Below are 15,718 nucleotides of genomic sequence, written 5' to 3'. Positions count from 1 at the left end.
GCTAAGTATTATGATGTTTCTTTTTCATATTAAATAGATATTTTTTAATGTATTTTTTGAATTTTTTATATTATAGATGTGGATATTTCTATTTTTTTAAGAATTATATGGGTTTTTTTAAATCGTATAGCTGGGCATTTCTTTTCTTAGGATGTTTTTTTTTATATTAAATAGATGTTTTTTAAATATATTTTTATAATTGTTCAAAAACAGCCCGAACTCTATCACTCCTTCTTCCTTAAACAACTGGCATGAGCCGCCTCGCTCTTGAGCTCGCCAAGCGCCTCAACGGAAAAATCGTCAGTGCCGACTCTATCCAAGTTTAGACAACCAAACCAGCAGTTTTGGTGCTTTTTTTTTCTTTTTCTTTTTTCTGGTTGATAAACTAATGCAGAGTAGCAGATGATGTCACAGGTATACACCATTTCTATCATTTTGGGAAGGCTTTGCAGATCCAATATCAAGACCCCGATATACCTGCGCACAAGAAACCATTTTCATTAAAAACTCAAAACAACAACATCAACAGTTGTTACATCACAAAAAGTTCCGACGTAAAAGAGGAAGTAACACAAATACAGCAAAATTCAAGGAGATGGACAAGCATCATTTTCATGGTATTTCCTTGAAAAATCAACCTATTACCGTTCTCATAATTCGTTGCCGAAGACCATGTCGGACTTGACGTACTCGACGGTTTTATCGGCGGCGAACTTCTTGAGGTCATCTTGCGTGAAGGCAGGGGTGGAGAGGACCTGACGGTGAGAGAGAGAATGTGTGTGTGTTATTGTTAGAGTGTGCAGGTAAATAAAGAAGAGATGGAAAAAATTTTTATAGTTTTTAATTAGGTTTACTTAATCAGTTTTTAATTATTTAAATTTTGAATTTAAAAAATTTAAAATTAATTATTAATAATTATAATTAATTGAGTTGTTTAATTCTTAGCTAGTTACACACTTGGTTCTTTATACTTTTCCTTTATATTATTATGGTAGAAACAGTAGCACAAAATATAATTGATGCTTTGTAATAAAAATATTTTATAATTACAAAAAAAAAAAGTATTTTTTAATTATAAAAAAATAAAATATTATTAACGTTTTGTAAAAAAAAATATTTTTAATTATAAAAAGATAAAATGTCACTGATGTTTTATAAAAACACACAACAGCATATAACACATAATTTGAATCATTTTTAAAAAATTCATTCTTAATAATCCAATATTAAAACAAAAAATTCGCTGTCCAACTCAACCCGACTAAAAAAAGGAAAATAATTTACTCTCTTTCAGTTGTTTAATATTTTAGTCGCAATCATGGTTTCTAATCTATCATATATTTACTATATTAATGCTTTGTTAGATTTTTAAGATTTCATCTTTGTGTTATTTTAAAGAGAAAATATAAAAATAATTTTTAATTAATTAACATTAGCCAACTTTAATGTTTACATTTATAATTTAAAATTTAAAATTTAAGATAAACAAAATAATTTTAAAAATAAGGAATGCTAGGGGCCAACAATTTTGGTGTTTTGTAACCATCAATTAGTCATCAATAGTATTTTTAATGGTGTGAGATTACATTTAATAGTGGAAGATCACTCACTTTTATTTTGATGGTTAAGTACTGGCAAAAAATACAAAAGTTGCTGCCCCTACACTTTTCCTTAACAATAACACAATTCATTCAAGTATAAAAATGAGCATGGCGAGATTGGTAATGGTAGCTGCTAGGTAGCTCTTATAACAAAAGAATAATAGCTATATATTCTCTCTCACAAAAATAGTATATTCTGTCATTAGGATATATAATTCAATTTTCTGAGCCTAACAATGTGGACTTGCTTATTGTTGAATGAATCAAAAGCTTAAGGAGTTATGTGAATGATGATAACAATGTCATAGATTCTGTTCACCCATACATTCAGTTACAGGTCTTTGTGCTCCTCGGCAAATAGCAACACTGGTTGGACAAACAAGGCAGTTATTTGAAATCCCAACTGTCACTTTTGTATTATTGTGGCGAAACTCCAATGGAAGCTTCCCTGAAAGAAAGTTGAGATCCAACAACAACCTTCTCCATTGTCCCTGCAACATTGGTCCATATTCCTCTGGAATTGGACCATGGAATTGGTTGTTTGCAAAGTTGATTGAAGTTAAGTTCCTATAAGTCACCAAATTCAGAGGCAGATGACCCTTCAATTGGTTTCCTTGCGCCTCAAGCACTTGAAGCATTGGTCCATCCCCTGAATACTTAACAGGATCAATCATGGTGAATCTGTTATAGGACACATTGAGATGAACAACCCCATGTAAGTAAAATATGTCCTTTGTAATGCCGCCGGAGAGGCGATTGTCACTGATATCTAGCCATTTTAGGTGCATGAGTCCTTTGAGTGGTGTTAATCTTCCTGAGAATATGTTATGGCTTAAGTACAATCTTCGCAGCCGGATCGGAAGGATAGGAAGATTGCCATAGAACTGATTGAAGCTAAGGTCTAATGTGCCGAGTTGCCAGATTCCGGTGAGGTCTGGTGTTCTTCCAGCAAATCCATTCCTTGAAAGGCTCAGGTATGTTAAGCTTCTCAACCCTGTTATCTCCTCTGGGATTTTGCCCGAAAGCCGGTTCCTTGATAGGTCTAGATGCTCAAGATTCTTGAGTTGAGTGATCCCTTGAGGGATTGTGCCTGTGAAGAAGTTTGATGACATTGTGATCCTTATTAGTTTCCTTAGATTTCCAAGTGATTCTGGTAATGGCCCTCTGAATTTGTTGTTGTTGAGGTTGAGAACTGTTAGTTCTGTTAAGTTCCCAATGGCTGGGGTTAAGAACCCTTCATAACCAATTGTGTCAAGATCAAGTGCTGTTACTCTACTTGAGGTGTTGTCTAAGGGCAAAGTGCACAATATTCCTAGAAACACTGATCCTGTGCATTCACATGGATCCAGAGTGAAGTTCCAGCTATAAAGGAATGAACTTTGGGACACTGAGTTTGGGTCAATGGCTCTTTTTATTTCAATGAGGGCATTGGTATCATCTTCATGGGTTTTTGATTGGCTTTGTGATATAAGGCATAGGATTATTGTTATGGTGGAATAGAGAAGAGACAAGAGTTTTGTGTGCATTGTTTTTGACATTTTCTTGGGATATCACCAATTTTCTGAGCTTGTTTGTTGATATGAAATTCCAAATCCATTTTTATAACACCCTCTTTAGGCATTACCAACTGAAAAAAAAAAAATGTATTGTATTTCTTTCTTAACTAATTGCCTAGAAACACGCCAAGAACTTGTGCTACCTATATACAACTAATAAAAGATTATGCAGCTAAACCTACTTGGCTTGACAAAATTCATGCAAGGTTGCAGTAAAAATTAATGCCTATTCCATACATATAATTAAATAATCAAAGACTAAACTCATACATGGAAAACTGATTATGAATTAACATGTCTAAATCTTGAGTATGGTACACATAGGTAGTGAACATACCTTTAAATCTTATACTAATATTATTGTCCTTAGAGAAGTATATGAATAGTTGAATTTGAATATACAATTCATCAACCTACATATTCATGCAACAGCACCCATTTGGAGGCTGCTTCATTATCAAATTATTCAACCAAGATCTGGCACTGTGAAGAACTCATCATCATCATCTTCAATCCTAGGTTTCTTGTGAGACATGTAGGACTTAGAGGTTGTTCTGAATGAAGCAGCATTGTTGCTTGTAAGCTGAGGAACTTCAGCAGCAGCCAATGCTTCATGTGGAAATTGTTCACCAAAAAGACCAACATCTTCAATCCATTCTAATTCTCCAAACTGCATAGATTCCTTCTGAACCACACCCTAAAACATACAAAAAGATAATTACTCATAATCAGAATTATTATCATTTTGATTATTATTAGTAAGCAAAAGATAACATGAGAGAAATTAAAGGGTGTCTTACTTTTTCAGGTGATTCAAAGGCTGATAGTTCCAATAAGTCATCAACACCCCAAGAAGAAGATGAGAAGTTAGGAACTTGCTGAGGAGGAACTTCCATAGAAACTTGTTGTGCATTGTTCCTATTAGGTGGCTCCAAGTGACTCTTTTCATTGCCTTTGTTGCAATTAGAAGAAGAACTCAAGGCCACTTGGATTCCGGTAGCAAGGAATCTCTGGTGGTTCGCCGAGAGGCTTCCGGCCGAGTGAATCGGTTCGTCGCAGTCCTGACAGAAGAGTGCTCTGTCTTCAACACAGAATATGAAAGCTGGCTTGTCCTGTTGGAAGAACATACAAGAATAAAATTGATGGAATAACATCATCAATAAAAAAATAATTATGGCTAACTTACTATAATAATTCATCATCATTGACACTGTTAATCAGAGGAATAATTAGGAGAATAAATTACTTCTCCATGAAGAAACAAATTACTTCATTCGCATTGGCCTTTTTTTTTATCACAGTATCTTTTCGACTCGACAAACTAAGTACTAATTTATCGCAGATCTAAGCTATATTTCAGAATTTTTCAGACAATAACAGTTATAAATGTTACACATACATACATATATGGAATCAAACACAATAGGTTCATATTATGCTGAATAAGCTAATTGAGTTACTTGGCATATGTCACATCTGGGAAGCTTGTTAGAGAGGCATTGAAGGAGAAGCCTCTGGTGCTTTCTAGCAAGCTTATTGGCAGCATGAACCTCAACATCACATTTGGCACACAAAGCTGCCTCATCTGCACAACAAATCACAGTTGCTTGAGCCTTCTCACAAACATCACACTGAATCTTCATTCTGTTTTACTATTCTATGCTGCAAAATGGGAAGAAATCAAATCTTCTTCAGCAGCAGTAGCATGAAGAGGAGCCAAAAAGGGAGATAGATAGAGAGAAAACGTAACAAGTGATGATATTAACTAATAATGGATGGATCACAGAGAAAGAGAAGTGAATGGATGAGATTTCAAAGGTTGGAAGATAATGCTTTTGATTTTGGGGATCAATATATGCAAAGGTGATGGAAACAGCAGAGCTTTGGTGGGACCAACCATTGCCATGCATGTGTGGCTGTAGAGCTACCAACAGCAACCATGCACGTTTGAGTGGACTCTGTGTTTTTGGTCATTTTAATAGATATTTATTTTCCTTTTTTCTTTATGCTTAGATTACAAAAAATATTGGATATTAGTTAATGCTTCTTTAATTATTTACCTACATTTGACTTTGCTGTCATCTCAATTAGTTGGCTCATCTACTCCGATGCTTAACTTTCTTGATGGTTATATATGGTTGGATGAATTCTTCAAAGTCCATACTATTTAATCATCAATCACATGGTCATGTTTTTATACAAAAATTCACTTTTCTTTTAATCATCAAAATGGTTGATTGGTTTTGAGTACTGTTACGTGGCTAACCTGAGATTGGTAGATTGGGCTTGAAGAATTGGCCCAAACGTCAAAAAGGAGGTGGTTGCGTTCGGAAGCCGCCGTCCGACTTCTCTATGTGAAAGAATGGGGGATGGTACCTGCAAAAACACTCCGATGCCTAAGTCAGTAAAGGAGTAAGCAGGTTTAGAGAATATTGGACTTAGAGATATCGGAGGGGTGTCAGTGTATTTATAGTGGTGATCCAATAACCACCGTTGAAGTAGTCCCACTTCTGAAGGTGGATAACCGTCCTTTTATCTTAGGATTGTTGAGATATGGCTCCAGGAAGTGGGTTGAGAGATTTTAGGGGCAGTTACTTATTTGAATAAGTGTTATCTGCCAGCTATCCTTCGAGCCCGACTTCTTTGGGATGGAGTTTATGTTGGATCCGACCTCTTCTAAGGAGGTCGGTAGGTGGTGAAGGTCAATCTTTCGATTGGACCTTTTGGTGTATTTGGACCTGGATCATAGTATTGGACCAGGGTAGGAACAAGTACTATATACAGTAGCTATTATAACTATTTTTTTTTGTTTCCTACACTATCTCCTAATCCGACAGGTAAAGGATTAATTCGTCGCGAATTGGAGTTCCATTTAAAAGTTTGTCACTCGCCAACAGGTTGCTACATACATAAGGCAGGATTTAAACCCCCGAATACTTATTTAAGCGGACTAATAAACTAATCAATAGACTAACCCAACTTAGTTATTACTATAAGTATTCTATTTATTAGAAATTTGTTGCATATCGTTGTGGAAAAAGTTCTCACCCAAAATATAATTATGGAAATTTCATGCAATCTATATGATGAACACAATTTATTACTTTAAAATTAAATACCTCCTGTTAAAAAAGGCAAGATTTTGATCGAAGCATTCCAACATATGCAACATCTATTTACATCAATATAAATCCATCAGATTTCATATATCTTATAGATGATTGTGATAAGAAACATTCACTGTCAATTCTAGCATTTCTTTATGAATGATAGTACTTAATAGTAAAACATTGTTCACACAAATGGGATATTAGTTTCCGTGTATGAGAAAGAAGAGCCACGTCCACCAATTTGAATATCTAAAATAAGCCATGCACATTCTTTTTCCCATGATTATTTTATTTTTATTTGAGGTACCTAATTTTCTTTTTATTTTGGTTTTCCCTCCATTTTGGACTGTATATACTTATTTTCCTATTGAAGATTGACATATAAAATGCTTGGGACTAAATTGTTGATTTATATCATTATTTACTTTAAATTATTTTTATAACATCTTCAAGATATAGGATGATTGCTAAATTGATACAATTATGAGTAAATTAAGCTGAATCCTCTTATGAGTAAAATAATATGTCATGCATTTGCGGTTTAAGATTTAGGGGTTTGTGTTCTATAATTTTGTCTTAAGATGTCTTTGGTAAGTTTAAGATTTTGTTGACCTACATCTCTAATGATCCTCTCTTAGTCTCTTGTTTAGGATTTCTGAAGAGTGGTTTGAAAGAAATCAAGAATGTCTAACACCCTTAGCCAAGATATTCCTACTAATTGATTTATAGACATAATTTGTAAAACATAATTTGTTGATTTTCCTTGATTATAATTTTTACATTTTCATAAGTAGCCTTGATATAAATTAAAAAGAGTAAAGTATCGTTTTTGTCCCCAACGTTTGGGGTAAGTTTTAAAGTTATCCCTAACGTTTGAATCGTTCTATTTAAGTCTCTAATGTTTTAAAATTGACTCAATGTTGTCCTGCCGTTAGGAATCTGTTAACGGAATTGACGGCAGAAAAAAATTGAAACGATTTTGAAACGTTATGGACTTAAATAGAACGAAAACGTTGGGGACGAAAATAATACATAAAAATAAATTTTAATTTTATCCTTCACTAATATCAATCTTTTATGGTACATAGTTATTCAATTATTTTTTATCACATTTAAGTAAATTACACTTAATCACATTATTTTGATTCTAAATAAATTTATTTTTTTATAATTCTACTCTTAAAGATTTTTACTCATCATGAAATGTTTGTAAAATGACTAGAATCACATTATTTTATTGTATATTTATCATTTTTTTCTCCAAGTTTATATACTAGTCATTTTACAAATATTTTATGATGAGTAAAAATTTTTAATAATAAAATTATAAAAAAATAAATTTATTTAGAATAAAATTAATGTGATTAAGTGTAATTTACTTAGATGTAATTAAAAAATAATTGAATAATTATGTACCGTAAAAAATTGATATTATTGAAGGATAAAATTTAAATTATTTCTATGTAGCGTTTTTGTCTCCAACGTTCGTCCTATTTAAGTCCCTTTTCAAAATATTCTCAATTTTGTCCCGCCATCAATTCCGTTAACAGATTCCTAACGACAGGACAACATTGAGTTAATTTTGAAACGTTAGAGACTTAAATAGGACGATTCAAACGTTAGGGACAACTTTGAAACTTACTCCTTACATGGGGATACTTTACTCAATTAAAAAAAATGTCAATGGCGGATAATAAATATCAAACAACAAATTTGAATAGAATTTATAGGTACACACACCATTATAATCCCACAACTCTAAAAGGAGATAATAATTTAGGAGCTTATGATCATGATCATGACCATGATCTACATAACAACTTATAATTCATGAAACAGGGTGATAATTCTATGTCCTAAGTTATAGTAGTATTATATATATACACATTAACACATCTATCAATCTATCTAAATATATCATTGTTACATAGCTTTCCTTTTGTTCAACCATGGGATAAAACATCTTATGGTAACAAGAACCATGGATGGTATTGCCATCTTGACCTTAAATGTTTTGATTCCAAGCTTCTTCTTGGAAACCCCTTCACGCACCCTTGAAACAACTCCCATGGCAGCTTCATTCACTTCCTTCATTGACTTCTTCAACTTCTCCTTGAACCCACCATTGTTCTTTTTCTCCAAGCTCAAATGGTAGCTCTTGAGAAAAGTTCTTCTTGCATACCAAAACTCGTGTCCACGCCTCGACGACCACCCTCCATGAACAAGTTGGGGAGACTCATCATCATCAAAAGAAGATGGAGTATAGGAAAAATTAGACATGAATTTGGAACCTTGGATTGAAAAGGGGTAAGTGTGAGAGTGAAGAGAGAGTGGTTGTTACACAAGGATTTATATATGAACATAATGTTTTGATCTTTCTATACACTTTAACTTAGTGGTTAAACCATAGAAGAAATCAATGCGTCTAGTTTGGTAACTTGGTTGCACCCCAAGACTAATAGCCAAAGCTATAAAGTTTGATGTGGAAAAATTGTTCTTGTATTGGACATAATTTTCTCTCTGATAGTCCTTGTCAGTTTATTTTTTTTCTTAATCGTTGGTAATCTTAGATACCATTGAAAGGCTGTGAATACCCAAAACTATGCGGTGAGAATATTCTCTCATGATAGAATTTTAACTAATGAAGATTAAATAAAAAGTGATTCGTATGATGCCTAAAAGATAATATTTAATTTAAAAAATATAAAAGTAAATAATTTTTAAATATTTAAAATTTATTGTAAAAAATAAGTTAAACAAAAAATTAAACACCAACTTATAGATACTATAAAATTGGCCTAAATAGAATTAACTTATAAGTTTTATCCTTCATGATAGGTTACTTTCATTTTCCTTTTCGGAACGTAGTTTTCCTTCATTTTTTTAAATTGGAAAGAAATACTTGATTACAACCAAATGGGTTGTAATAAATTTTAAAAGTTTGGAAGAGCTAATTAATAATTTGAAGTAGAAATCCATCAAATAACTAAGAATGGACTTGATTGGTAGGTTAAGTACAAAACAATAAAAAATTTTAGGGTCCCATATTTTCTTTGGGCCGTACATTTTGGAAGATGGTAGTATGGAAAAAACAAAAAGAAAACAATAGTAGAGGGCTAGAGGCTAAGCCCAATACCCCAAGGGAAATATACATTTAACATAATATAATATCAGCCCAGAAAAAGTGTAAGCAAATCTATTAAATTTCAATTGACAGAAAAGTTTTTCAACAATTAAGTACATTGAAATAACTTGAAAAGATATACACAAATACAACAAATCAACAATATCAAGCCCAAAAAATGGAGGCCATTCTGACTTTCTATAATGTCATATAATATAATAAATTGATAATAGAGTACTTAAAAGGAAAGAACAAAGCCAATCACTAAAAATGGCTAAAAGAATAACCATCTTAAATGGGACTTTACATACCCCTTCAGCTCTTCCAATGAATCTGTTGAATGTATTCTGCCACAGAAAATAGAAGACAATTAGTACATGTATGGAACCATAGTCAAGGGACAACTAACTTTTAACATTTGAAGCCTAAAATTTGTGTTTGGGAACCTGCTTTAGGCATCGTTCTATTAACACTTGCTGTTCCCAAAGGCTTATGATTATGATGAAAACTAGTTTTAGAGTTGAACTCAGACATGCAAAGAAAAGAACATATGGGATGAGACAAATATGCTGTAAGTTGTAACATATCATCAGTTTGAAACACTTAAGCAGAATGCTAAACAATCTTACATTATTACATACATAAAGGGTAAGTAATTGTGCTTATTCTTCAATAAAATTATCATAATATTATTGCCAAGATACAAGGAAATAAGTAAACCAGAAACAAATTTGGCTTTCAGGGGTGAGCTTAAATCTTCAAACTCCAATGTATATTTAGCCACATTGTCAAATTCATGCTAAAACTACATAAACTCACCATTTTGTCAAGTCATTTGGACTGTCTTTGCCATCAGTGACTTTAGCTTCTTGAGTGTTAGTAGCAATAGCGGCGCCATCTTGATGAGGACCACCTGGATGAAGAATGTGGGAAAAGCCCTGCCCAATTGACTGCCACCATCTAGTAGTAGGTACAGGTGTTTGTAAGCCATCAGCGCTCGCAACAGTCGATGGTTCAACTGTTATAGCTGAAGCAGGATTGAGGTTAGAAAATCTGAAAGCGCCTAAAATCTTCTCCGGAAGCTCCGATTGCTCTTGGCTCTCAATAAGAAAAGCCAAGTCAACTGTCAAGCTCGAGATGTAACCGAATGCCAAGTGGACTATAGCACTGGCAACCATGGAAGACCCTATGTCAATATCAACTTCCATGAAATTCTCTCCTGAACAATATTTACAATGAAGGGCACGGCCGATTATGCATATGGCCTGCTCTCCGACGGCTTTCCTCACAATCCAAGGACCCCTAACAATGTTGGCAATCAGCTTGAGCCTCGAGTTCCTAAACCCATTGTCACCTCTCAAGAACCTGTCCACGAGGGAGCCCTCGGTGACAGGCTCCTCGGAGGCAAAATACGCGACGGCACTGTAGTTATCCTTGGTAGGAACTTGAAGATTAAAGGCCCAGACAAAGGGCTTGTTCTCATGACATTGAGAAAACTCATCATCAATAACCTTTCTAACCCTACTTTGTGGATTGCTGAGTATATCACTAATCTTGGAAGAACTCTTAATCCAATCAAATCCAAGAGGCTTAAGAAGGTAATCACCAGCAGGAACCTTAACCCTAGATTTGAAATAATCAGGACCTCTAACCATGAAAGCATCACCAGGTGGAGTTGCCCAACCATTGGAACAATTTTCAGGGTCAAGCAGTGGAATTGCACCTTCAGATCTTATCCTATCAATCCAATCAGATTCTTTTGCCATAACAACTAATTATGTTCCACGCTTCCCCCTAATAATACTAATAACGATAACAACAATTAATAATGATAACAATACTAAGCTAATAGCAATTAAAATGAAAAATTGGCTAGAAAACAAGCTTAATTATGAAGTGAAAAACAGAGAAACGAGTACCTGTAGAGCGTGGAATAGAAAAGAAGTCAAAGAATGAAGTGGTTTTGAATGAATGTGGAGCTTTATGTCGCTAAGTTCCGAAGATCCCAGAAAAGAAGACACGGGTCTTTACTCTTTCTTCTTGTTTTCTCCTCAGGTTTCGTTATTTTCTTCTACTAATTATTTGTAATTATTTATTTAATATTGAAACTTACACTTTCGTCCATTTCTTTTTTCTTTATTAAGGTAAGAGCCTGGGCTAAGATGAATTTACTTTGCTGGCACGCAAGCATAAGACAGAGACAAAGAGAAAAGATGTCTAGAACTTTTAATTTTCCGTTTTGGCCCACACAATTTTTTTTTTAATCGAAGATAAAGAGACTCGAACTCGCAATTTCTTAAGTGAATATGAGAAGATTATGTCATTTGATCTATGACCTATTAGCTTGGCCCACACAATTTGAATTAGAATAATATTACATATTCAATTTTTTAATCAAGTTAAATTAAATTTATTGAATATAACTAAATCAGTTATGACTAGTATTAAATATAAAACATTACTCATTTTAAAATTACTATTTATTCTTTAAATATAATTTTTTATTCAATTTTTAAGTCTAATTTTCTATTATTGTATTTATTATAATTCATCTTTCAATCATGCATTATTTATAAAAATTTAACAAAATAATTATAATAATCTTCTTAGATATTATGTCTTAAATTTTTTCTCTCATATATTTAAAATTATATTTTTCTAATATTAAAATATTTAAATTTAAATTTAAATTTAATAAAACAAAACTAACAAACTCTAACTAAACTAAAATTAAAATAATGGGTAATTTACATAAATAAATTGTTACACCTTTAAAATTACGCAATTACATTATTTTTAAAATAAAGACGCAAATACATTGTTTTATATATCTATAGAAACCGCTACTGTCAGTAGCAGTTTACATAAACACATAATCCGCTGCTGCCAATCGCGGATTACGTTCAAATGTGGCAGCACAGAAACCGCTAGATTAAATATGAAAACAAATAGTAAAACTAATATTTATTTAAAAAAATAATTACAAAACAAATAATTAATGGTATATACTATTTAAATAATATCATAAATAAAAAAATTTAATTTATCATTTCACACTATAATTTAAAAATATAAATATGTATATAATAAATTTTTTATTTGTATTTATTATTAAATAGCAAATCAAAGAGTGAGTACTCACTCTTTTTAATAATAACAAATAAAAGGGTGAGTACTCACTCATTTTAATAATAAATACAAATAATTTTTATTACATGCATATATTTATATTTTTTATTTTATTCACTTAAATATATAATGCTATCACTATTATTTATCCAATCAATTAACTATAAAATACAAATAATTTTTATTTGTTAAAATCTTAGAAAATATAAATGCAATGACCTTTTGAGTTATATGGCTAAGATTTAAAGATATTTTTTTAATTACATATTAATTGATAAAATTTTATATTCTTATGAATTATTTTTATAAATTAAAAAAAATTACTAATACCTATCAGAATAATTATACCTCTCTATAGATATATAAAATAATGTATTTGCGTCCTCATTTTGAAAACAATGTAATTACGTAATTTTAAAGGGGTAACAATTTATTTATGTAAATTGTCCTAAAATAATGCTATATATCAAAAATATATTTTCCATTCTAAATTTGGTATACAATTACTTTTAAAAATTAATAAATATAATTATTTTTAGATGAATTTTAGATGTGTTAAAAATTTATTAAATAAACAATCTTATAAGATATACATTTAGTAATACATAAAAGATAAACAATTATACTATAAATATAATTTCTATTTTATTCTTATACTTTTTCTTAATCTTTCCTTAATATATATATATATATATATATTATTTTAATATATTAATTACACTCATAATCAATTTACTAATAAACTAGTTTTACTGATTAATTTCATCAAATGACGAAAATGCAAGAAGATTTTTTTTTTCTTCTTTTGTCTGAAAACCTAATTTTTTAAACTTGCTATAATTAATTTTTTGAGAGTGGTCCTATTTTTTATTTTATTACTTTTGTACCTCTAATGTGATAATTGTAATAAAACTCTTTTTATTGCAATAAAATTACTATCTTAGAGAAAAAAAAAAAAAACTAATTTTACAATGTGTTATATTAATACTAAATAGAAATAAATCAATAATTACTAAAAATAGAATTTAATCATGGGATACTCATGTGCTAATGGCTAATAAAATATATTAACTTAAATAAAATATAATAACGAATTTGGGTATATGGTAAGTGATATTCTAATGCAAAATGGTGTTAACAATTCTGGACTTATGTTTGACGAATATGCAAGGATAATGTTAGCATTTGATGCACTCAAATACTGATATGCTTATTCACCCAGAAGAACTTGATAACTTGATGTCAGGCTTATTATAATGGTAATTAATTAATAAACTAATAATCATGTCAATTCTTAACGTGTGGTTGTGTCCTTTCTTATGTCTCAAATCTAACACTGCCAATATGGTTGTGTCCTTTCTTGTGTCCCAAATTAATAAATATACCACAAGAGTTGTTTTTTCCTTTTTTTTTTTTTTTATAAAAAATATTAAAAAATTATCAAAATTTATTATTTTTAGCCATCAATTAGTTATCAATATTTAAAAGTATGAATAAAATATGATATTAAATTATTAAACTAAAAAACTTAAATTAAAAAAATTGAGTTAATAATTAAGTGATGACAAAAAATAATAAATTATAATAATCACTAACATTCATTACAAGGTAAGATAACAATATTTAATCATGAATAATAAAAGGTCACCACAAAAAAAATCATGAATAATAAAATACTCACTGTACTCTGTCTTTTAAACACATCTTTAACTTATTTTATCCTATCATTGCAGTGTTACACTATCTTCTTCTTAAATAAAATTTGTCCTCAAATTTATCATTACCCTAGTAGCACATCTAAGTTTGTCTACAAATAATAATAATAATAATAATAATAATAATAATAATAATAATAATAATAATAATAATAATAATTATTATTATTATTATTATTATTATTATTATTATTATTATTATTATTATGAAACATTAGTATCTGTTTTTTTGAAGTAAATATTTTATATTATATGCTTATATAAAAAGTAAGTAGTTATAACTATTTTTAAAATATGAATTAAATGTATTTTCAAAGTATATTATAAATTAATTATTAACACTAAATCATACAACTAATTTTTTCCATAATTATATATTGCTTCAACTCAACATAAACAAGTAAAAGAAACTATGATACATATTTGATACATAATTATACATAGTTAAATTACATATTTGACACATATCTATTAGAAAAAATTGAAAATTCCAAAAAAAAAAAAATAAGTGGAACAAAATTTTAAAAAGGAAAAAGAAAAAATTAATAAAATATTATTGTATTATCATGCATTTGTTGTGCCTATTAGTCTACATTTTTATTTTATTTGTTAAATAGCTATAATTATAATAACATGTAATTAGTTAAGGTAGTTAACCAATATTTTTTAACAAATATTTATATATATATACATAATAAAAGATATATTTTAAATATTATAGTCACCAAAAATATTTTAAATATTAAAACTTTAATTAGTATTTCTTACTATAGTTGTCTTTAATATAATTTAGTGATACACTAGTAATGTTTGTTAATTTATTCTTTCATTTAAGTCATACTATAAAATAATTTATGAAAATAATCCATATAAAATTTATCAATATAACATTTTTTTCAATTTTTAACAAATAATTTTGATATCAAACTTAATATTTTGATGGAAATAGTAAGTAATGTGAGAAAAGCCAATGAGTAATAGCTCAAATGACATAGTCTCCCCATGCTCAATTAAGAGGTTACGGGTTCGAGTCTCCTATCTTTGGTAAAAAAAAAAAAAAGTAATGTGAGAAAAAATCATAAAATAAAATAAAAAAAGAAAAATAGAAACGTAACTACTTTTATAACTTATCCTAAAAAATCTGAACCTATAAAGTAGCACACAAGACAGGAGGAGCATAAGAATCCGTTTATGTATTTACGTGTAACTGTTATTTCTGCCCAATTGTACTGTACTTTTCGTATAAGTCTTTTATAGTGTTATTACTCTCTTTTCTTTCTCTTTTTATTTTCTCTTAGTAGCGTGTATTTATTTAAGTTTTATAGCTTAATCATTAACTTGGACATTCTTATGCACATAGTAGAGTAGAGTAGTTAATTAAATGCTACACTGATTTTGTATTTTGCCATTCCATTACACTAATTCATCATCTTCACTATCATTTCAGGTCTTATCTTTTGTTTTTCTATTACTATTTTCAATA

The 15,718-nt window shown here is 30.1% G+C and overlaps 3 protein-coding genes across 3 annotated transcripts; all 3 read right to left on the bottom strand.

Moving 5' to 3' along the window:
• Positions 1-1,773: 1,773 nt before the first annotated feature.
• On the bottom strand, positions 1,774-3,286 carry LOC107613069 (Leucine-rich repeat (LRR) family protein). Its single transcript, XM_016314915.3, has one exon. The coding sequence runs from the start codon at positions 3,137-3,139 to the stop codon at positions 1,904-1,906; it is 1,236 nt and encodes a 411-aa protein (XP_016170401.1). The 5' UTR covers positions 3,140-3,286; the 3' UTR covers positions 1,774-1,903.
• Positions 3,287-3,424: 138 nt separating this feature from the next.
• LOC107613071 (B-box zinc finger protein 25) lies at positions 3,425-5,000 on the bottom strand. Its single transcript, XM_016314917.3, has 3 exons — positions 4,618-5,000; positions 3,958-4,269; positions 3,425-3,854 (listed from the first exon to the last, which is right to left on the bottom strand). The coding sequence occupies exons 1-3, from the start codon at positions 4,798-4,800 to the stop codon at positions 3,624-3,626; spliced, it is 726 nt and encodes a 241-aa protein (XP_016170403.1). The 5' UTR covers positions 4,801-5,000; the 3' UTR covers positions 3,425-3,623.
• Positions 5,001-9,452: 4,452 nt separating this feature from the next.
• Positions 9,453-11,627, bottom strand: LOC107613070 (protein ENHANCED DISEASE RESISTANCE 2). Its single transcript, XM_016314916.3, has 3 exons — positions 11,311-11,627; positions 10,211-11,194; positions 9,453-9,738 (listed from the first exon to the last, which is right to left on the bottom strand). Coding segments are annotated over exons 2-3 (948 nt in total). The 5' UTR covers positions 11,158-11,194; positions 11,311-11,627; the 3' UTR covers positions 9,453-9,737.
• Between the last annotated feature and the right edge of the window lie 4,091 nt (positions 11,628-15,718).

Source organism: Arachis ipaensis, chromosome B8 (genome assembly GCF_059453495.1).
Source record: "Arachis ipaensis isolate K30076 ecotype BB chromosome B8, ASM5945349v1, whole genome shotgun sequence".
NCBI lineage: Eukaryota > Viridiplantae > Streptophyta > Magnoliopsida > Fabales > Fabaceae > Arachis > Arachis ipaensis.
Note: the sequence above shows the minus strand (reverse complement) of the source record. Positions and strands in the feature narration are given on the sequence as shown.